Below are 22943 nucleotides of genomic sequence, written 5' to 3' on the forward strand. Positions count from 1 at the left end.
GCCACCGAGGACCTCCGCGCTCTCAGCGCCTTATCGTCGTTTTATTTCTCGAGCGAGTGTTGATCCCCACACCCTCCCCCCTGTCTATGTAGTCCGCCACGCGGTTCAGACTCGGGCGAAATATAAGCGGCCGCGGCCTCTCCGTCATCTGGCTTCCTCGCGCGGGCGATGTCGGGCGCCCACCTCGCCGCCGGCTTCTTCCCGTCTTGCCGTCGACGACCCCTCGACCGTGTTCCCCATCCCTTCCCGTCGAAGGCGTTGTAACATCCGACGAACAGGAGAGTCGGCCGGGCGTGAGAGGTCTTGGAGAGCGGACCACCTCCTTTTTTCCACTCTCAGTGAGGGCGGGAAGCGGTGCCGAACCAGTCGACCGAGTCCGCCGGCCGGCGTCGAGAAGAGTCTTGTGTGTTCACCTCCCCGCCAACCCCTCCGATCCCTTTCCCCTGTGCGCTGGACCCAAGGATCGGATTGTGCGGCACTCGAACCGGTTCGGTGTATTTACGGTTGGTTACATTTCACCTTCGTCCACGCGCGACCGGAATTGTGCTCCGCCGAGGAGAGGAATGAGTGCGCTCCCTCTCTAAATGAGAGGACTCAAGTGATGCGATCGTTTCCCTTCGACTTGACATTTACCATTGGCGGCGCACACATTCGCCGACGTCCCCCTAGATGCACCTGATTTGATCCTCCTACCCCCCGCCTCCCTCCTCCTACGTAGACCTCCCTTCCGCCTCGGTTCAGCTTCCGTATCCGTGTCGAGTGAAAAGTGCCGCCGGTGTCAAGTGCGCGCACAATCGCGGGTGGACGTTTCAGTCGCCGAGTCGTGTAATCGGTGCTTCATCCTTGTCATAATATACCGCTGAAGCCCGGAGCCTTTCCTTATCTTTTGTTGTCCGTAGGAGATCGAACAGATAGGAGGCAGCCACCTCTTCTTCCAACCCCTCCCCCTTCCTCTCGACCGCTTCCTATCTCGGAGTGCTCTCTATCTTGTCAATCCCCATTCACCGGCGCCCTCCCCGACCCCGATTCCAAGCTGAGTCACTTGGTATCCCTCCATGTAAACACGTCCCCCCCAAACCCTGCTACTCGATCCCTCAAGAACACTCCAACTCAAAGGCGCACATACGAAGTCCCTTCCGCGAGGGACCTTCTCGCTCCCGCCGGAAAACTCCTCTCTCTCTCTCTCTCTCTCTCTCTCTCCCCTCCTCCCACCCGCCTATCAAAGGCTTCAAATAGAAGCAGTCCTATCCCAACCCATCCCCCCCCTCTCCGCTCTCGGGAGTATTATCCCAGGGATTGCTTGGACCTCGTTTTACCCGCGGACCACGCATACCCCGTACTAACTCCACTCTCCGGAGCCCTTACACAGATAACTCTCGTAATCTATTAAAATAAATAAGGACTGCAGTGGAGATTGTTTTGTAACCACTCCTTTTTAAACTCACTGCGGCTACTACAACCGCCACCCCGCTGCCCCACCTCCTTCCCAGTGTCCAATTCAAAAAAAAACTTTCCCGTATCATCCACGCCTGCGTATTTAAGAAAAGCCGTCGAGTGCGGCACTCGACTGCCAGCCGCTTCGCCCCGACCACCGGGTCACGCTCTCCCGGCACGGCGTCGAAGTCGGAGTGAAACGACACCCTCCATCAGCCCCCTCCTCCCTCAGGGGCTTGTCCTGGGGATAAATGCACCTCCGCCCGGCGAGAAGGGAGTGCATCCGACTCTCCTAACTCCCCTCGTCTGCCGAAGGCGACACCGGATCGGCTGCCAGAGCGTGTTGTTGTTTCGGCGCACCTAATCTTGGGGAAGAGTGACCTGAGCTCCTTCCCTCTTCTCCCAATCACCTTGTCTGGTCCGTAGTAGTCGTCATCGATTCGGAGGGTTTGTTTGTTGTTTGTGTTCACGGGTGCTTGTTTGTGTGTGTGTGCGTGCGATATCCGTAGTGGCGGAGTGGAAGGGTGGGTGGTGGAAGTGAAGTGGTAGGGGGGAGGGAGGGGGAGGTAGGTAGGGTCGCGTCGGAATGCTTGCGTCGCCCAGTTTGTGTTGACTCGCCTCGTGATGACGCGACCCTTCGGCTGCATTCCCGGAGTGTGCCACTCCGTTCCGTCTCGACGCCGTCCTTCCGGCCGAGTGCGACCGCGACGGCTCCCATGTTGACACCCTGAGAGTTGCCGGCAATCTATACCGCTCCTTTCTCCCCCACGCGAGCCATTAACTCTGTAACAAAACCGGCACAGGAATAGTGTGCCTGAGAGAAAGAGAAGAGGGCACTGATAACGAAATCGTGAAATAGAAACATGCACATATAATAAAGAAATATCTCCTGGATACTCTCGCCTTTGTCGGCCGGACTCATCCGTCGAGGGCCTCGTTACATCTCTCGAGCAGGGTTCACTTGGGCCTTTGGAGGAGGAAGGGGTGTATCGTCGCCTGGGTTGGACGTCGTTTGGGAGTGGCGAGTGGGGACATTCATCGCGGGAGATATGCAGCCGCCCTCCGATGGCAGGAGTCCCCGAGGATCCCTGACCCGCGGGGGCCTCTCCATCTCCTCCTCCCCCTCGCTCTTCTCATTCGCCACATCCTGCGAGAACGAAGAAGACGGCGGCGGGGGCGACGGGGGTGGGGAAGGTGCGGGGGCGAAAGGCGGCGCCGGTATGATGGCGGTGGCCGGGGGCGAAGAGGGCGGGGGTGGCGGTCCGGGAGACGGGCCCTCGTCCCCGGGAGGGGGCCAGGGCGGCCCCGAGACTCCCGGCAGGAGGGAGAAGCTGCCCAGGACTCTGAGCACGAGTGTTCTGAGGATCAAAGCGCGATCTTCGTTCTGGGATAAGGTGTGGGAGAAGGAGAGGAGTCGTCGCGACATGTGAGTTATTTACTCTCGTGCCGGAAATAACAGATGAATGCCATGTCCGGCAAGTAAAAATTCCGTAGTACGTAATCATCCTCTAATTAGAAGATACGGGACGTTGTGAAAGAGTGTTTGTCTCGCTTTTAATGATTCGATTTTTTTTCTCCGGTTCGAATAATATTCTCTCTTCGATGAAGATCAATTTGTCCAAAAGAGTTTCCGTTTTAAGTAAATCGCACCGTTTCCGTGAAAGAGAGGAATATATACGCTTATTCTTACAACTAGCGCTCGTTACTCGATACAAATTGATAGCATTTCGATCACAAATAGTATATCAACGCGAGAGAAAATTCCGGGGACATCATTCAGTTAGAGTAAATGTGATAAGCTCGTGTACGAGTCGGTTACGCCGCGGAGAGTTGAGCGACGGAGACTTGTCGTTGATAACGAGATTTTGTGGCTCCCTAGGATTTTCCACCCTTTTCCTCCCTTCGGTGGAGACTTCGTGCTTTTGTAGGATTTCCGCAACTTTCTATGCCCTGGCACGAGGGTATCCTTTTATCTGGGCATTTCATTGCCTGTTCTAATATGGTGCGATTATAATTCGTGGTATACTTTTGATGAGTTCCCGTTTACGATTCAGTGGTGTGCCTTACTAATTCGCGCAATTATTTTGTCTCTCAACTATTTTCTTATGCATGCACAATCTTCTTTTTTTAAGAGGGAGAATTTCAACACATTCAAGTACCTTAAATATTTGTTTTCATTTATTTAGTAAAGAAGAGAGACAGATTTTTTGCACCGAGAAAGTATGGACGATACATCCGGACTCCATAACTGTGCGCATTGAGCCATTTCTTTTCCTTTTAAGATTTTATGACAAAAATGGAGAACGTTACTTCCAACTTACTCAGCAGTAATAAAGGCGGTAACTTAAGTGTGCCTAATGGTCAGACTGCGTACCGTTCTCAATGCTACTGTCAATATCGTGAGGTGAACCTAAATCTCTTTCATCAACTCACTTAGAATTTGAAGGGTGTCCCTTGAGGAACTCGTTTTGAAGCAATCACCAGTTAATTCTTGAGCATTAAACCTGTCTAGTCGACTGGCCTGGCATGAAAAGGCTGAGTGAAGTGTCAATATAAACGATAGGTTGCAGTGATTGAGGCGACACCATATATCTTGTTTCTTTTAGGCGTTAATGGAACATTTCACTTTCTCTCTCTACATAATCCCATGTCCCTTGCATTATTGCTTGAGAGGAGTGAGAGGCCCCTCCCATCATGGAATAACCGATTTGGCTTTAGGAAGACCTTTCCTTCTTATTTTGAATTTCCCAATCCTATAGGTTTTCTTCTTCTGCTAGTCTCATTTCACCTATTTAACTGTCAGTTCAACGTTATTCAAATGTTGGAATCTGCTTCTTTTTATCATTTACTAAACTCAAGCGGCGTCTGACCTATTACTCTCGCTGGTTGAAATCGAATGAATCTCAAGTCATGATAAATTCCGGGTGTAAAATGCCCACAGAAGATTTTACCATGAACAGGATGGTAATACTTTGTCGCGATGTGTCGTCTATGTGCACCAGTCATTAAGGAGACATTCCTTACCATTTTAATGTCTATTACCGCAGCTCTGCACTGCAGATAGAGCGTACCTTTTCTCAAGTGTATCACTTAATTCCATCTTGCCATTGTTCTCCGATAAATATTCTTTGCTTCTTTCGTAGGATTAAAGGGTTATTGAAGAATTTCCAAGATAATTTCATATTTAACACTCATAGTTATAATACTAGGTTCCCTTGGAAGTGGATCTTTTTATTAATTTTCACTTTTAAATTGGTTAACTTCGACGACATGCGATGGAAACTTTTATATTATTTGGAATAAGTTAAACCATTTTGTATTTCCACATAAGCATTATTTCACTACCTAGGTTTGCAAAGTTATCTTCAGGTGAATAGCAGAGAAGAAATTCTGTCATACGTACTATGTATGAAATGGGAAAGGAGGAAGTTCGGGTGGGATTCCTTCCTGCCCCTTCACTCTGTATCTATTATGTGAGAGAAATTTTCTTTATTATCCAGTTTTATCATCACCTCTTTTAAAGCCCCTTCTAAATTATTGAAAAATATTCTGCATCATTCTGTTTGGAATATTGATAGAATTAAAGCGTAACATCTCTCTTTCTACTTGCATATGGTTTAACTATTTATAATACCATCGTGTCATTAATTCTAAGCTCAATTCTACGAGAAATAATGATTTTGTACACTGAACTCAATTCTACTAATATACTCATCCTTATATATTAATACCCCTACATATTAATACCCTTGAAAAATTTCATAGAAGATATTTTGTTTGCACCCTCTGTTGATGAAGCAAGGCTTAGTTTTTTTTCTTCGGGCCTTCGGGAAGTGTGGTCGCGCTCTTTCGGTGAGCCCCAAAAACGCTGGCTACCACCTAGCATGCGGACCTATTTCCGACTTTACGGCCTAGTCTAAGATGAAAAATACTCACTCTATTCTACGTCTTCCTCTGTGATAAAGTTCTATTCTTGTGTTTTGCGGGACACTATTTTTTTCACTGGCAAATAAGCGCACTCACCTTGCCAGCGTCGATCTCATATTATTATCTTGGTGCACAACACCACTTCCTTGAGTGTGAAAATGTGTTTTTAAATTTTTGAACAGTTGGATTTTAATAATAGGTTAAAATAATTGTGCTTGGTTGAAATTGCCGTTGACGTTTCTGATCGCCAACCTATTTTATGTAGCTTTTTCTTACTAAGAGTGACCATTCGGATCATACCTGTGCGTGTAATTAAAGAGGACTTTGGGTCCGGAGGTAATCAAAAGCCGCAACGTAACCTCGTGGATGACTAGGTTATTTCCACAGTCGTTTCTTCATTATTCTCTATACGCTCGATTGACGAGATGGTGGCGGCGTAAGTCATTCTCCTTTTCTCGTTCACAGAGTTCCCATTCATTCCCAACCCTCGAGGGGAAAGCATTGTTCCCTGCCGATAGGCGCTGGTGGATTTTTCTTTTCTATTTTGACGACGCAGTTATACGAGCGTCTGCGCGCCTTTTGTGGACGTCTGCCCATAAGCCCTTCGCTCCTTTTGTCGGCCGGAGTCGGTTCCACCCTATCCCGTTTCCCTGTGTTTATTCCCTTTGGAATCGCCTAGAGTTTCGCAACTGACCGCCATGGCATTGCGACCAATTGAATCCGCTCATTTAGTGCTCTGATTTTTATCGCCCTCCTCTGCGCCGACCTTCGAAGTGCATTAATGACCCCTTCCCCTTTGGCGCGGCCATTGAGGGTTATGATGGCCTGCGACGATGATGTGTGGGGGGGGAGGAAAAGGCAACTCTCCAGTCCCTAGCTTCCTGATTCGACAGGCGCGACACGAACGCAAGAGATTTTCGTTTGCGGGCTGTTCCGTTGACTGAAATAAGAAGCATTTAGAGCTCTCGACATTGTCATCGTGGGCTGTTTTTTTTAGTGTTTCAAATTTTCAGCTACTTTTGTGTGGGGCGAAAGACTTAAGTTCCGTAGCCGTCACGTACGCCCCGCATTCGTACATATCGGGGGCATTAACGTGTCTGTGTGTGTGTGTGTGCGTGCGCTCGTGTGTTTGTGTATGCGTACGCGTCCCGACATCATCTGAAAAACGGTGGTTTGGACGTGTTTATCTCGCTTTGGACGATAAAACTCGGCCCTTTTTGTTTTCCAATGGCATGGCTACCGGTTTTTGTGCGATATCTTTTTAGGCCTCGTTATAAATGTCGCGAGTGAAACGAAAACAACGGCCTAGCCGCGGGGAAGAGGTAACTCAAACAAGGTGGAATTTTTTTAATCAGTAGTTATCCCTTGCTTCGGCGTGGCAATGTGGGTAAAGAGAGAAGCCAAGCAACTCTTCGAATGCGTGTGCACAGCGAGGAAAAGGAAAACCTCGGAATGATAAGTGGCGCGACGCTCTCATAGGATTCGAAGGGAATTAATTCATGCTTTTAATTAATTCAAGTCCGTAGGCACTATATTATTTCAAGGAATTAAATTTTCTGGTGGGCTAAGTAAAATTTTTCCGAGATCTCCGCTTCAACAGCCACATTTTATTTTTAGTGTATACATCTAATTTCTTCCCGATTAAGAGGCGCTATTTTATGGCCAACGTAATCGCGTATTAATTAAGCAGCATGTAGTCCTCCTTTGCTTTTAATGTGGAGGCAAGAACTTTTTAGAGCCTAGAGCATTACATGATTCGTTCTCATTGGGTTTTAAAGATGGGTTAAAGTTTGATGTGTACTTATTCATCTAATTGACATTGTCAGAGTCTTTTACCGAGCGCAACCATTTTCTTATGGCTTCTTTTCGTACTGAGTTCAAGTGTGTGCTTTATGCATTACCAATTTTTCCGAATGTGTTTTTTATTTCATCGAAGTTGACGTTTTTTCTACCTTAAAATGTGGCTATGATTAGTTTTTTTATAGATAGATATACAAATAGCATTGAGTGCGTCCAATCACCGTCTCCTGCCGATCGTGTGTCCCCCCCCTCCTTGCCCACCGGAGACGCTTACGGCACCTGGGCTCGTTCCACGGGACCAAAAGTGAAGGAAGATGGTGAGGGCGTTCTGGGGAAGAGTGAGAAGGTTTCGCGTCGGCGGTCAGTAGAATCGATGGTGGCGATTTCCGTCGTTAATCTCAGAGCAACCACTTCGTGTCCAGTCGCAGTCTCACTTCAACCATTCCGCTTACAAGCGCGGCCAAACAAACATGCGACGCGGTCCGAGTAATTGCTCAAATCAACATGGCTTAATGCGTTGCAATCCGGACGCTTGTTATCTTGGATTTGCGCCTCTCCCGACCCACCCTAAGCTCCCTCCTCGACTGTTACTCACGTCTCGCAAAGTCTCTGTGTTTCTCGTCCTCTCTCCTCCTTTCCCTCCCTTTTAAATACCTACTTTCAGCCTCCTCCCGTTGGACCCCTGTAGTGTATAACCGCGACTACCCAGGCCCCTGATTCCCTCATCCCGCATCCACCCTCCTCCCTCGCACCACTTACAGATCCCCGTCGCATTAATCTCGTTCGACAGCCTTCCAGCCGAAACGTCATGCCCTTTAACGGTTTAAAGTTGACCGCATGTGAGCATAGTTGCCACTCTCGTCTAGGAGTTGACGGTTATGATTGTGCATTTGGAGGGAAAACAAAACGGACATATAACTGATTTTCACTTCCATTTGTGTTGAAAATGTCAATTTCGGATGTTGTCGAAAATAATTATTTCTCATGGTGGCAGTCGAAGTTGATGAGCGCGAGACAATCTTTGTTTTTTTTTATTTTTTTATTTATATATACCCTGCAAGCCACTGCCATGGTGTGTGGCAGGGGGTGAATACACACCAGACTAATTTTATCCGAACATGACCCTCCCGCGGTCGATCAATGTTATTATAATCCCCTATCGTTCGTGGAAAAAATGACATATAGTATTAAATTATGACATATAAATTAAAACATGTTATCTGTTATACATTTACTCTCTAATTTTATTAGCATGATCTCTCCTATACATTTAATCTCTCTAATTTTATTAGCATAATCTCTCCTACCGTAGTACGATGAGGGTAATAATACATTTTCAACGTCACTGCCAAAGAGACCTCCTCCCAATTAATGCGAGAGCTTCAATCTGTAATTTAACCTGCGTTCCGTGAGTGATTCTCAGCTTAGCTGCTCTAATATTTTGGATACGCTAATTTGTTTGATACTGCGTTCGTCATAACAGTGTTTTAAAAGTCTAGTTTCTCACGCGATCTAATTTGGCTATTAATCCAACTTCGGGAGGATTCCATATACTTTCAGCACATTCTAAATGAGGCTTAATCAACGACAGATAACATTTCCCTTTGACCTTTTCATCACATTTACCCAGTTCTCTTTTGATAAATCCTCTTTTTTAATTAATGCCAGAGGTGCCTTTAAAACACCACCCTGTTATTGTGTGCTTGACATGAACTGGCAAATACGAATACACTGATACTTCTTTGGCTTGATTGTTTTGAAGATGACCGTTATATTTTTAATTTTTAGGGAGGATTATCTCATTATTATGCCATTGTAAAACTTTCTTAAATTTTAAGGTTCTGGTAAGTAGATATTTAAAACATTATTGATTGATTTACTTTCTTGCAAATTAGAGCTGTCTGAGAACAAATATTTCCACAATTAAAACAATGAGAGTCGTTTAATAAGTTAAAATATTGATGTAAATGTGTTTTTTATTAAAAACGTTTGCAGCATGCGTATGAAAATATCAGTAGTGACTCAATTCTGTTGAACTAGAGGCTACTTTTCTCACGTCTAAATTTTGGGGTGTACGTGTATCAGGGAGAGTGGTGGGAATGGAGAGGACCTGGACGTTAGCGATATTAGCATACTCCCAACGGAATTCGCGGAGGCGGTTGATCAAAATGGATGATATCTGACGGACAGCGATCAGCGTTAGAATGCTCTGTAAGTGATATCTAATTAGAAAAAGTGATACTACTGAAAATCACCACTTAAGAAAGCCAACCAAGGTCCACTGAATGGTTGTCTCAGCACAGCCCCTGCTGCTGACCCTTTTCTTCGCGATCCATGAATTGTTCCTGTGCATCTGAACATTTTTTATTTATTTCACAGTAATCCTAGAAGAGCACTTTGGCCTTTACATCGAACTCTCAACAATGGTGTAAAAATATAAACAGTTACAAATACAAGAGCCCTTAGATAGGGAAAAACCCACATGGGCGTCAATTGAACCCGCAACCGATGGTTTGGCAGGCGAGGACGTTACCCCGCCGCCACCTGGCCTGGCAAATCAAAGTTACATCTCTGTAACTTTGATTATTAATAACGAAGACAAAGTGAAATTCCCGGATACATAGATGAGTTGTAGGGATCGTTCTGCATTTGCCCATATTTTCTTCATGTCCATGCTATCACGTAAAAGCTTTCAGAATACACCACATCAAGAAACTTGTGAGTCATCTCACGACTTTGTCGCGCGATGGCTGGTTAATCATTCAGGTGAGAAACATCCTCATTTTGCCACTTTGTTAGGTCTCCGGTGGGGCCTACGTGTTTATTTCAAAGTTTGCTGACCGCATTGGCCCGCAAGAGGAAACCCATCAGGGTCTCATCGATTCTTTTCCCCGCACTCAAGTCGTCGCTTCGCCCAAACTCCGCGCGCCCGTCCCTATTCCCCCCACCCCCTCCCCCTCCCCATTTAGAGCTCCGCCCTTTGCGCCCTTAGCCGACCGCGTTGGAGTACGTGACTCGTCGGAGAGAGCACAACTCGGGAACGTCGGTCTGGGAGGGCTGCGGGTGGCGAGAGGCGGAGTTGGTCGACGCTCTTCAGACCGAATTCTCCCTTCTCCCCTCACCTTTCCGTCACCCTGAGTCGATTCACTCTTTCTTCACGCGACCACTTTTCCCATCCACTCCAACTCGCGAAATCTCACCCAGTTTTTTTTCAGTGTGAGGATATTTTGAAAGCCACTCAGTCACGTAGTCTGCTCTCTCGGTTATTCCGGAAGAGATCGAAATGATGGTCATAAGAAATTTGTGGAGTAAAATTTTAACTCTACTTCTAATCTATATTTACTACATGTATATTTTTATAACTTTGTTCTAATAGGTCTTCTATTGATTAAAAATTGGTTCCGGACCGGTCAGTACTACACTACGGTGTCAACCTCCTATGTACTACTAAATTTGCCGAATTGGATTGCGTGCAGCGAAGAGGAGCTAGATTCGTAAAACGTTGTTACGATAAACTTAGTAGCGTATACAAAATATAAGAGCAGCCAGGCTGGTAACCACTCGCGTAGCGAAGGCTAAATTACATATTGAATCTCTTGCATAAATTGGAAGAACTTTGGCGACGATATTGAAAATGTATCATTGTCCCCAGCGTACAACGGCTGTATCAGAAGTTGCACCCACCATGAGTTGACACAGTTCCTCAAAACTAACTCACAAATGTGATGACGACAAGGAAGGTACCACAGAATACGATTGAACAATTTTTCTAGATTTGTGCAGGTACCATTTATTCTACCTATGTCGCTTGCAGTCGTATCACAGCACAGTGCCTGAGTTTTATCGATTATACCCCAATTCTCCACTGCTTTATAAACGGCCATGGCTTGCTCTTCTCCCGAAGATTTTGGGATTTCAGGTACTCCCCACAGTTAGTTGCTTCTTGTCTTCAAAAATTACTATTATTGCCAGTATATCAATGTTTTCAAGACCTGCGACTGCTGGAAGCAACTTTTCATCCCAGTGCAACACTAATTCTTGGCGGTCATTTAGCTTGCATTTGTGTTGAATATCCTTGTGTTTCGTTTCTCTAAATTTTCTTGAAGGCGTTGAAATGAAGTTCGATTAATAACCAGGTTTTTTGTAGGTAGGTAGTTTTGAGGGGAGGCGACCGACAGCTAAGGTCATTTGCGCCATAGGGGAAGGACAGGAAAGGATGAAGGGTGGAGAGAAACCCGGCGTCGGCATTAGCCTACTCTTTACGAAAGGCGCCAAGGGGTCCGCGGCTTAACGTCCCGTCCGACGGACGGCGTACTCACTCAAAGTGCCCTCCACAAAGCACCTCAAGTAGGGATCGAGATACCTCTGAAAAATATTCAACACCGCCGGGATTTGAACCCGCGCCCTCAGGGTGGGAAGCCAGTACGTTAGCCCCCGCACCATCTCGATCCCCCAGGTTTTTTGTATTAAGCCCAAAAGCTTCTGCAGCAGCCATCAATATGTAAACCCCATTTCTATTAGTGATTTTGCACCTATCAACACCCTCAGAGAGACGGGGAGTAAAAACTTGCTGTGTACCTCAAGTTTCAACTGTTGCTACTGCTGTAGTTGTTGCTGTTATTTGCTTATCAATGGCAGAACTTTCACTGTCATCATCACCATCACTGCTTTTGCTGCAAACTGTTGTAGAGTCATCAGTTTTTGATATCTCAAAATGTCGTTCTAATTCCACATAAATTCTTTTTTTCCTGGCAGCTTCCATTGCAGTGCCCTTAGTGCTCTTTCTTCCTTGTGTTTTAGTTTTCAATCTACACCAACCATGGAGCTTGGTCGTCCTTTTTGGCGCTGAAGCATCAAGGAATTTTTATCCTCTTCATTTTTCATTTGTCCCAAAGCCTCTGAATGAGCTATGTCAAACAAATCGTCCAGAGTTTCCACGAAAAGGTTTCTTTTTTCTTTCCCTTTGCCTGTAATTCTAGACAAATTTTTCTGTAAATGTTTCCATTCATCATAGAATATAACTAACTTACCATCGCAGTGATCAGTACTTCTAGTAGGGATTCGTGTTTTTTTGCCATAGAACACAAGCTTCTGGAATCACCAATGCTGCTCTTTCTGTCATAGTAATATATACACAACTGTGGTAATATAAACCTTGAACTTGTAATATATACAACAATTAGATTGTAGAAAAATACTTTTAAAACTTGTTTGTTTGCAGGAAGTTTGGCTTCAACGATTTGATTGGAAATGTAGCCAACAAGAGTGACATAAAAATCTTTTCCTAACCTGTGTGCCGAGCAATCGGAAGAGGTCGATGCCATTTTACAAGTCTAGGAAGAACACTTCATAAAAGCCACCTTATACTGGCAGCACAAATAGTGCTGAAGTGATAATTAAATAATCAATTATCATACTTGGTTCAAAATACATAAACAAAGAACACAAAGATAATAGTAAACATTTATCTTTAACGATAAACCAAATGACATAATTTGCTAATATTTAGTGATTTTTTTATATTAACCTAGCAATTGAAAATCACATGCTATTGAAAAAAAATTGTATTTTATCCTCCGATTCGCATTAATTTCCTTTACTAATTGATTATTGAAAACTGACGAAATAACAAGTGACAAATGAAATCTTCCAGAAAATGAAATAACTACAAAATATTTTATGAATATATGACCGTCTGAGGGAAAATTTCAAAACTTCATAGTCGATGAGGCTCGCCTCGCAGTTAATCGATTGAGCCACATTTGCTATAACTAATAGTGATATCGTTATCAAATTGGTATCCAGGATGACTCTAATTTCCATGATTTAAATCCAATGTATAATTAACCCGTGGTGACCATTTACAGTGCAGAATATCTTCTGTGTATGGTCACCCACAGTCGTGGCTTTTGTATCAGGAGGCGTGTGCTGATTATAAATGGTGAAGGGGCAAAAGGAGTCCTATTTATCAGGCGCTGTGGAAGCGAGAGAACCTCTGCCCTCTTTGTTAAAAGAATATTTTGAACTTTGGTGCTGCTAACTCGCCCTCAGTGAAAGAAAATCTGGGAAATACAATGAAAAATAAAGCCTTAAATTTTAGTCACGCACAAAAGAATGGTGTTTTCTATGCACTGGGTATGATTACTTTTAAAAATGTGTACAGCGTGGTAGAAAATTCATTATAAAGTACGTTCTGCACAAGAGAGCATGCGTAAGCTTTACTGACTCAGTGATGTATGAAGCGTCAAACTTCTTCAGTTGATCGCTGTATTGAATATCAGCCACCCACGTTCGTCATTAATATCATTGGTTTCTAATTAAAGCAGCATTGTTTCATTTGAATGATGTCTTGATGTGACGACTTGGTTTTTGCACTCCATTAGTTTGCTTACTTAACTGTTTCCCTGTGATATAGAAGCTATATAATAGTATGATAAGCTCACTTCGAAAATTTCTTATTGGCTAAATAGAGACTCTGAAATTTTGGGGCTTTTAAAGGAACTAGATGTTATGACGAAATACCGTACATACAATGTCACATGAATGCGAATGCGAATGCATGTGACATTGTATGTACGGTATTTCGTCATAACATCTAGTTCCTTTAAAAGCCCCAAAATTTCAGAGTTTAAGAGGACGCCTCGGTAGCTTAAGTGGCTAAAGCACTCGACCGGATATTGAGGGATCTGGGTTCGAGTCCCAGTCAAGGCGAATGATTTTTACGCTCTGAAATTGTTGCATTAAAGTTGTACATATACGTATTTGCCATTCCCGAAAATTATCGTTTTGGGTCATGATTATCTTATATTTAATGAAAGTTCCAAATTTTTTGGAGCCCAACCCAAGAGACGTGAGGATTAATTTTAAAATATGCTTTTAATTTCACGTAGTCCATTAGCCATGCTTTAACCGTTTACGTCCCCTTTACCTGTGAAACTTTCCGGGTTCCCATGTAGACAAATAATGCCAGGGTTGGCTTAATCTTGTTTGCCAAAATAAGCCGTGAATGAGAATGGAAGGTGCATTCAGCGAAGAAAATTAAGAAAATTTGATATGCTAGTAGAGATTCCATTTGTAAATCTGCGCAATCAGTCCTGACTTATTTTTGTGACGTTTTTTTCTGTCCTGCAGGTGAGAGCTGCGCTAGGAAAATTCCCAGTGAGAAATGTTCTGGTATAATAACCCGCTCTCTCGAAAATATGAATAGACGGGTTGAGGAATCCAAGAGCGGAGAATTCCCAAGATTTCTCAGTCCATTCCGACTGTGAAAGAGAGATGAAGATTTGATAACGGGGAATTTTGTTTTCTGGACCGGTTTCAAATGGTTTACTTCGAGAGAAGTGGAAAGGAAAATTTTGTTCCTCATTTATTTGTCGCCAAATAAATAATGCCATAATACTGAGGTAAATAGAGAATAAATGCAGCGCGTGCGTACTTTTTTGGTGTAAATACACTTTGAACATAAAATATCTTTCACAGTAGTCGGAGGAGAAAGGTTGCACCAAGGTTGTACCGGAGTTTCAACATGTTGCGGTGAAAATGTTTTTTTGATAAAAAATGAAAGGCCTCTTGTGAGCTATAGAACTACAAACTAGTAATATTTAATCATCATTAACGCCTCTTTTGTTTGTTGATCGGTTAATTTGCGATAAGATTTTTTATATCATATACCCGAGTCCGCTTTTTTAATATGAAGCATTGTTTTATCATTTTTGAAAGTTTATCATTCATAATTAAATCTGATTTTTTCTGAAATTTCCCCTGATGTTTGGAAAATTCCGTCATGATTCGTCTTTGTAGCTAAATAATGCGATGCAATGGTGCATGGCGATGAACTCGGGGATGATGTTGATAGAATCAAAGCTATGTACCAAGCTATGTTGATATATGTCACTAATGTACTGATTTTAAATTAAAATTACTCGAATATGTTTAACATGTATAAATAGGTTAGCACAAGCACGGTAGCATAGCGCTCTCAAAATTCTTGTATCCCATCGTTTTTCTTCTTCTCGGTAAATAGGTTTCACCAAATTGCATTGAGGCCCACGCAAATGGGATCCCTGTGCTGTGCACCGATTAAGTAAATGGACAAAAGTGTGAGTACACGAGTACTCCTCTCCTGCCCGCCATCCCCGTAGTTCCCCTCCCAGGAGACGTGGAATGCATTATCGTATGCGCTGTACTTGCGGATACGAGGCGAATAAAACGAGCGAGGACCTCAATTGGATCACCACTCCTTCCCCCTGAACCCGCCATCCAACCTCTCAACGTTCCCTCGGCATCTCACGTGCGAGTTCTGTTAAACAACGTGAAATGTTTTCACAATCCGATATTTTCTATTTTAATCATTCAGATGGAATCTCCGTCTACAAATTTGACAAAATTTCAGGATTTCACATTTTTTTCGAAAGGGCAGATCCGTATTTCAGCGGGTGGTAATGAACATCTTTTTATTACTGCTGTGATGTTATTGCAGACAGCGTTGCGGACGGCATTCTCTTTCCGTATCCTACTTGCATCAATACAGCAGGGTAAAGATAAGTATCGATTTGGGTTAACTATAATTGGTGAAAAAAGACTGAAATATGTAGTGATTGATTGTAAATACCTACATGATAATGCATTATATTAGTGCAGCTTGGTGATCAGGCATTCTAATAGATTATAATTTAAAGTCTACGTTTATAATATGATGATTCAATTCTGATCGGCATCTTCAGCCAAAACCAGGATGTCCTACTATTTTAGGTGAATAAAACTTCCTCAGTTTCAAGGAAAGGATTGAACACCCTTGTCCCGAATGGGTGCGGATTGCAACTGCCAAAGTACCCGGTGTAAATTATTCTCCTACCTCACATAATTAGTCATACTTCGGGTTTTCGTATGTATTTTTTGTAGATCTTCATTAAATCTGCCTTTTTTTCTACACTTTCTCTTCAAAGCACATTCGAATCTTTGTCGAACTAAGTTAGAATAGCGAAATGCGAGAGAGTTTAGTTACTCTAATACTATCAGCTATCGTTAGCTTCCAGGTTTGTGTGAACTCGCGGTGCCTTCCGATTTCAACTAACGTTTTAAGAAGCCTCATGGGGCTCTCCTTTCTATATGTGTATCCTCTTCCGTGAGCACCAAACAGGCACATCAGCATTGGAAACATGGAACAAGTTTGTCAATTGGCTACGCTCCAGTGGACGTCCTCAGAGGATTGAATCCTTTGTTCTCTTGCCGTTTCACCTTATTTACGTATTTCAACCCTTCCTGCGTTTTATGCTTAACTCAGTGTCTGCATTCATATTATTCCCTCTAGCCATTCCATTTATTCACTCCACGCTACAATCTGGTTTCACTGCTCCTTATACAATTCATCGGGTATTCTTCGATCTTCCATGAACAGTATTTGTGTGTTCCCCAGGGCTTCCTCTGTTCCCTTTGGGAGCACATTCAATCTTTTATGCTTGTGGACAATCCAAAACGGAAGTTTGGGATACTTCATTTCGTATTTTCTTCCTTTCCAGCTTCTAAGTCCTGCTACTTTGCTCATTTCTATATATAGCGCAGCCAACCGTTTTTTGCAACAGAGATGTTTCAGATATTCAATCTATAATATATTAGTGTGAGCGTCTCCCGAAAAAAAATAGATTGAGGGTCCTCACTACAAGTTATCCAGGGTCCTTTAGTTATCCTAATTAAAATTAATATATATATTGGTCGAGAAAATTCACGAAAGGAAAAAAGTCTCCGAGAACAATTTTAGCGATTTGTCGCGCAAATTATTTTTTCGTTTTCCTTCCTTCAATTGGGTCATTATTAAGTCACTGAATTGGGATTAATTAATTAAGCGTTATTCATTTAATTAATTAAGTTGGTGCATAAACATCTCCATATTCTCTTTAAGTATCAAATTCCATCATGAGATAAACACAAGTTAAGGTTTCCACAACGTAGTGGTGACCTATCACAATTATATTTTCAACAGGGTTTCCTCGCGTTTTCCTCCCTTTGGCGAGAAACGTTCACTTTTCCACACAGTGCCGTGCAAATAAATTCTAGTGACTCCACTACCTACTATTATTTAATTTTGTAAGATGAGTCGACATAAAAATCAATTGAGGATTAAAAGTATCCCATTTTCTCTCATCTTTTGGAGTTTTTATAATTCTATTTTGGTCCAGATAGATGTTGAAAGAAAGCGATTGGGCATATTTTTTAATGATATAACCGAACAATCCACTCACTTACATTTTAAGTTTTTCTATTTTATTTTCTCCTTGTTGTTTAAATTATCAGTGCTTGGTCTCATTAAGTGTAATTTATTTAATAGTTATTGTTTTCGATTTACCGCGTATCCCAATTTGAGATGATTTTTATTGAATTGTGATCAAATTTTTGTTGGTAGCACATTTTTATTCTTTTGTTCCAATTTCTTGCTCGCAATCTCATGAGACTCCTCTTGCCCGTTTCCTCCCAATCTCCTCTTCTTTTCACTAATTAATTGGAAGCTCTGGCCATGATCATTCCTTCAACGGATTTTTTTCCCGCCAAACCAATTTGAGTCAAGCTTATGATTCATTAATCGCAATTTTCGTGGATACGTCTGGCGACGTGTGCCACCCCTCGTGAGATGCGATTACTTAATATAGCTGTAGAAGCCGAATTCGAGTCCACGAGTGCAATCAATGGAATATCTTGCTCTCTCAACTCATCTTTCGAGTATTGTACAGGTCCGCGCCCTTAGCTTTTGAGACGATCACTGCATCTGTTTCCCGTGAAGGTGGGACAAAAGAATGATGCTAATTTCCTTTTATATTGCATCTTAGTCGTCCTTTAAAGCAGCAGTTCTAATTACAATCACAATCCATCAACCAATATCTCAAAATATTTTGCGAGGATAGTATTCAGTTAATTCTTAGTCTCGCAAAAGGGATTTAAAAAAAATTTAAAGTCACAAAATTAGGCTCGAGTGTATTTGAGGTGTCCTTGAGTAATACTCCCCAGTTTGAAACCTGGGGATCTTCCGCCGGTAACTTATAATCTCAAACGAATTGCATCTCAGCGATTACATGCCATCAGGCGTTTTTTAGTTGAACTAACTGAAATGTAGAAGTTGACAGAAATATTGGTACGTCTCAAACGTTGGTTTTACTCTGGAACTCACCGTTGTTTCAAAAAAATATAGCGCTAATGTTATTTTCTTATTCCTTGCCTTCTTGCACTTTGTTTTTTAAATCAGCTGGCCCTTTTGTTGGACTAGCGTTAATTTGTAATTACCGCTTGACTTACGTGTTATTTCCTGGTTATTTCGTACAATTAATAAACATGAGCGAGCTCTGTTACTCCTAGGGGTAGATTCTTCTTGGATTCAGTGGCCTTTCTCAACAAATGAAGAAAGGGTTTTTAAAATACCTTCATTATATACTGTCATTAGCTTCTTCTTTGCTATGTAATATCAGCCAAACGGGGGCCTCTAACAAAACATTTAGAGAAAAAATTACCGAAATAATGAGATCCCTCAGTTATTATGTAAACATTTGATGGGTATTTTTATTTATATATTTTGTAGTACATTCGGTTACCTCTTGAGACAATATTTCATAGGAAATGAAAAAAATGTTTTTTCTTCGCATATTTTCCTTTCATGTGTCTCATTCGATTCCTCTTTCTCATGACACTTCCTTTGCCGACTCAACATTTTCTCGTCCACGCTGTTTCCCTGAAGCGTGTGTATCTCTCGTGTTTTGTCTTTCCCTCCCCGGTTCCATTTCTCTCGAATATTTCTACTTCCCTCTTTCCCTTTTATGTCTCCAACTGCCTGGTATTTCAATTTAACCTTAACCCTCTACGTAGCGAAAAAAATACATCACTCTTTATCTCTTCCGCTTCATCCCATAGACGCGCCCGTCTCGTTAATATATATTTTCCTCCTCATCTTTCCATCTACCACCCACGCCTACTCCTCACTCCTCCTTGGAGTTAAAAGTAGAGTAGGGATCCTTTTCCGAAAACTGAATCAAGAAAGACGGCCTTTGTGCGTGTGTGGAGAGGATTTGAACCAATTGAACCGATTTCCCCGCTGGCATTGTCGTCTTCCTCGGCCTCCTCAACCCCTCCCTCCCCTCTCTCTCTCTCCAGTCACGGTGCTTAGCCAGCCATTTCCCCCTATCCTCCCATTAGAAGATTCACCCCAACCCCTCTGAGCCCTTAGCCCTGAAAGTCTCCACGTGCACGAGGGAACGGGTTTATGCACCCACTCTTCGTCCCTTTCCAGTTATGATGCCATCATTTTCGTTTCTTTGGAAGTGCAAACATCCCGCGGATTCCTCCTCATTTTGAACCCACTTCTCTGCTCACTCCCGTCCGTAATTTATATGCGCTGCAGTATAAACTGGAGATGGGTTTCATGTGCAAAGAGAGAGGTGCATTTGGCGATTTTTATTTCTGACCCAGTGTTTTCTGAAGACTCCCTACCCTCAGGGCTATTTGTTTAAAAACGACTAGGGTGACTGTGGGATGTGTTCGCGACCACCGCAAGGCGTATCGGTGACTGTTCTTGCCCAGTAAAAGGGATCATAAGTCAATTTTAACTTTGGTATGAACCCTCGGAGGATTTATAAGTTGAACAAATAATATGTTGAAATCAGCGACATGGAGAAAATAGTGTGTTCACATTTGAAAAAAATGAGTCCCTCCCTTGAATATAAAAGAATAATAAATTGTAAAACTGTGTAAGTTTTATAATTCATTGTATTATAACCTTCTCTCCTTTTTTATTGTTTTATAATTTCCATTGAATGTGATACTTCCGGATGATGTAGTGTGTGGATGGCGTAGAAGTATCGTACAACTTGGAAAGCATTCCCTTGTAGTAGTTAAGTGGTCGACTGGCAGGTTCAGTTCATGTAATGATAATAAAAATTATAATGATGAAATTAATGTCCTTTTTAGATAAATAGTAATCGCGAATACGAGTACGAGGGAAAATCGACATTGAATGTTACTCACCTCTTTGTCGCATGCTGTAGGAAGAGTTTACCTGTGTGACAATGTCTTAACACTCTAAATTTGTTGCCGGTACGCTTAATTTTTTTTCAGTTAAAATATAAACGGAAATACCAGTGAAACATGGTGACTAAAATTTGCAATGTTTTCGTGGAAATGTGTGTGTCAATCCAAATTTTCTCAGTATCATCTCATAAAAGAGGAATATTTATGTACAAATATTTTTATAAATTAAAAATAACTAATATTGGAACTGAATTCACTCATCAATCATAATGTATTATTGGGTAATCAATATTGGTGTTCGTGCATCTTCCTGGAGGTGTTTTATATGCTCTCGTATTCACACAAGAACTTCAAAATTTCGTTAAACGTTATAAGTAATATAGAGACGACGCAATTATTTTATCTTTCAAGATACCTATTAAAGATAATGCGCCTCTCTTGTATGTTTTAAGAATAACTTTGGTGACCAATTGTAGAGTAAATATTGACTGTTACTTTTATAAAATGCCAAAGTAAAAGTATTTAATATTTATCCGTTAAATCGTTTTAAACAAATTTCAAACAAAGATATTAAACTTCCAATTTTCTTTTCGCTCGACCCGAGGGTCACCCTGTCCACTAGGAAAAATAAGCCATACCTGTGCAGATATTTCGTTTTCATTAAGCTTGTCGCCCGAAGATAGGTTTAATGGTTCATAGAGTTTAGGGCATGAGAGAAAAAATGAGCCCAATCTCCCTTGCATGTTCTCTGTGCTTCTTCTAGCGACCGTGGGTGGGTCTAAAGTAAATCGTCTATTTGGTTGAAAATCCTGGAATTACACCCCCTCCTCTTTCTCGGTCAATGGGAAAGCTTAATGTAAAAGGTTTAAGTGCCCCTTTAGTCTAAGAATGTCGTTGCTATTCCATTAGTTGTCGTTTTCTTGACTCTGAGATGTATTTACTTGAGCTCTATTTCTTTGGATTTGTAATTTTGGCTGTAGCGTTTAAGGGATGGTGTTTATTGGAATTTTTAGATGAGGTAAACACTCAAAAGAAATTGCTTTCGAATGTATGGAGGAGCATTCGATAAGATAGTTGCAATAGGCTATGAGTGGCGCTAATGGTGTGTTAATGTAAATCTTGCTGATATTCTGCTCTGGAAGACTCAGAAAGGGCGTCAATCCTATGGACTTCTCCAGGTGTATTTACAAAGAAAACAGTGAATTCAGTACATTTTATCAGTCAGTGCAGTGGGCTTCTGAGAGGTAGAAGCAGAAATATTATTCCTATCAGGTTACCGGTTAGCTACAAAACTCTTTATCATGCCTTACTCAATTCAGACGTATCTTGACAAACACGACGTAAATGGGGCCTTCAGGTCTACGAACCATAATTTCAGCAGCGTCCCACTTCTATTAGTAACAATATCAAGAGTGCACTGACCTAATTGAACCCATTGACACGTTTTTGCAGAAGAGTTCGTTTTCAGTGTTCTTCCAATGGTTGTCGATTTTACTCGGTTCTTGGAAATCGTTAATTCTTCCAATGTGACATTCCTATTTTTTCGGATTGCACTACATGACAGATAATCTATCATTATATCGGGTAAGGTTTCGCAAACACTTCCCATTCGCGGTATTAGGGCATATGCAAATATGCCCTAATACCGCGAATGCCCGAAACTGTTTCCGTGCTGTAATGATTTTAATTCTAAGAGAGGAAACCAAGATTTACCCCGGTAGAGCTATCACAATATGGTAAGAAAGAAATGTCCTCTGAATATGTTATGATAAATAAATCTTCGAGCGCCTCTGCAGGCATCTAAAATAACTTAGACTTAGATTATTTTAAGATAACTTATTAGTTTCAATATCTTGCATGAGAAAATAATATATTTATGGGTTACTATGTTTTGATGGTGGCACTTACGGGCACTATACACACACATAAATATGGTGAAGAACTTTAAGCGATCTTCGTCTTGTCAAAAGAAGAAAACGATTAACTTCATCGAGTGTTCTCCTTGTAGGTACTTGTGTACTTATCCAATGTTTTTAATGAAAATTCTTGATTTACTGTATGACTGAGCATTGAATCCGTGGACTTCACGAGTTTGAATTTTCATTTTAGTTCCTTTATCTCAAAGGACGCAATCGGTTTGGCATCATGTTATTGTCACACGCATATCTTCCATGTGTTTTTTCTCGAAGAATGTGTTCCTTCTTTCGTATTCAACTATACTTTCCGGAATTCTACCAGCCTTACTCCTTCGGCATTTCATTCGCCCAGCCCAAATGGGTGTATTCTGCTTCTTTCTTTGTCCTTTCCAACCCCTGCATCCCAATCGCCCTTGTCGATAAGGTTTTTCTTTTCCTTTTATCACACGTGGGACGTCTTCCGGCTGTTCACACATATATATATACATACATACATACATGCATGCATGCATACATACATGCATGCATGCATACATACATGCCCAACCGCTGTTTCTGGTGATTTGTCTTTTCCACCAAAAACTAGAGTAAAATCCTTCTAGCAATAAGTCTGGATTTGATGAAAGCACTAGTACTTATTTCTTTAAGAATCTTTCCTGCTGAGGGGACAATGTTTTTATTGTTGTCTCCCGTGTGAGCGATTTTCCACACTCCTGTGAAAAGGTGTAGGAAAGGCCTCCAGACCTGACTGTCTCACTCTTCATTGTATTGTTTGAATTGCACTGGCATTTAATTTCATTATAATTATCGGAATGTTTGCACCAACTTAACTACTTCCCTCCTACGTGTCACTCTATCGAC

The 22943-nt window shown here is 42.1% G+C and overlaps 1 protein-coding gene across 4 annotated transcripts in view; it reads left to right on the forward strand.

The window, feature by feature from the left end:
• The window catches only part of LOC139690897 (3',5'-cyclic-AMP phosphodiesterase-like), an 843102-nt gene that overhangs the window by 488740 nt on the left and 331419 nt on the right, over positions 1 to 22943 (forward strand). Inside the window, exon 1 of one of the 4 annotated variants that reach the window (XM_071588517.1) lies at positions 2629 to 2860. The exons of the other annotated variants lie outside the window; for them this stretch is intronic. Within the exon in view, the coding sequence (XP_071444618.1) occupies positions 2655 to 2860 (206 nt within the window). The 5' untranslated portion in view covers positions 2629 to 2654. Of the gene's footprint in view, positions 1 to 2628; positions 2861 to 22943 lie in introns of those variants that run through there. 4 annotated transcript variants of the gene reach the window in all.

This window comes from Hetaerina americana, unplaced genomic scaffold, assembly GCF_022747635.1.
Source record: "Hetaerina americana unplaced genomic scaffold, ioHetAmer1.1.p SCAF_3, whole genome shotgun sequence".
In the NCBI taxonomy this organism is placed as follows: domain Eukaryota; kingdom Metazoa; phylum Arthropoda; class Insecta; order Odonata; family Calopterygidae; genus Hetaerina; species Hetaerina americana.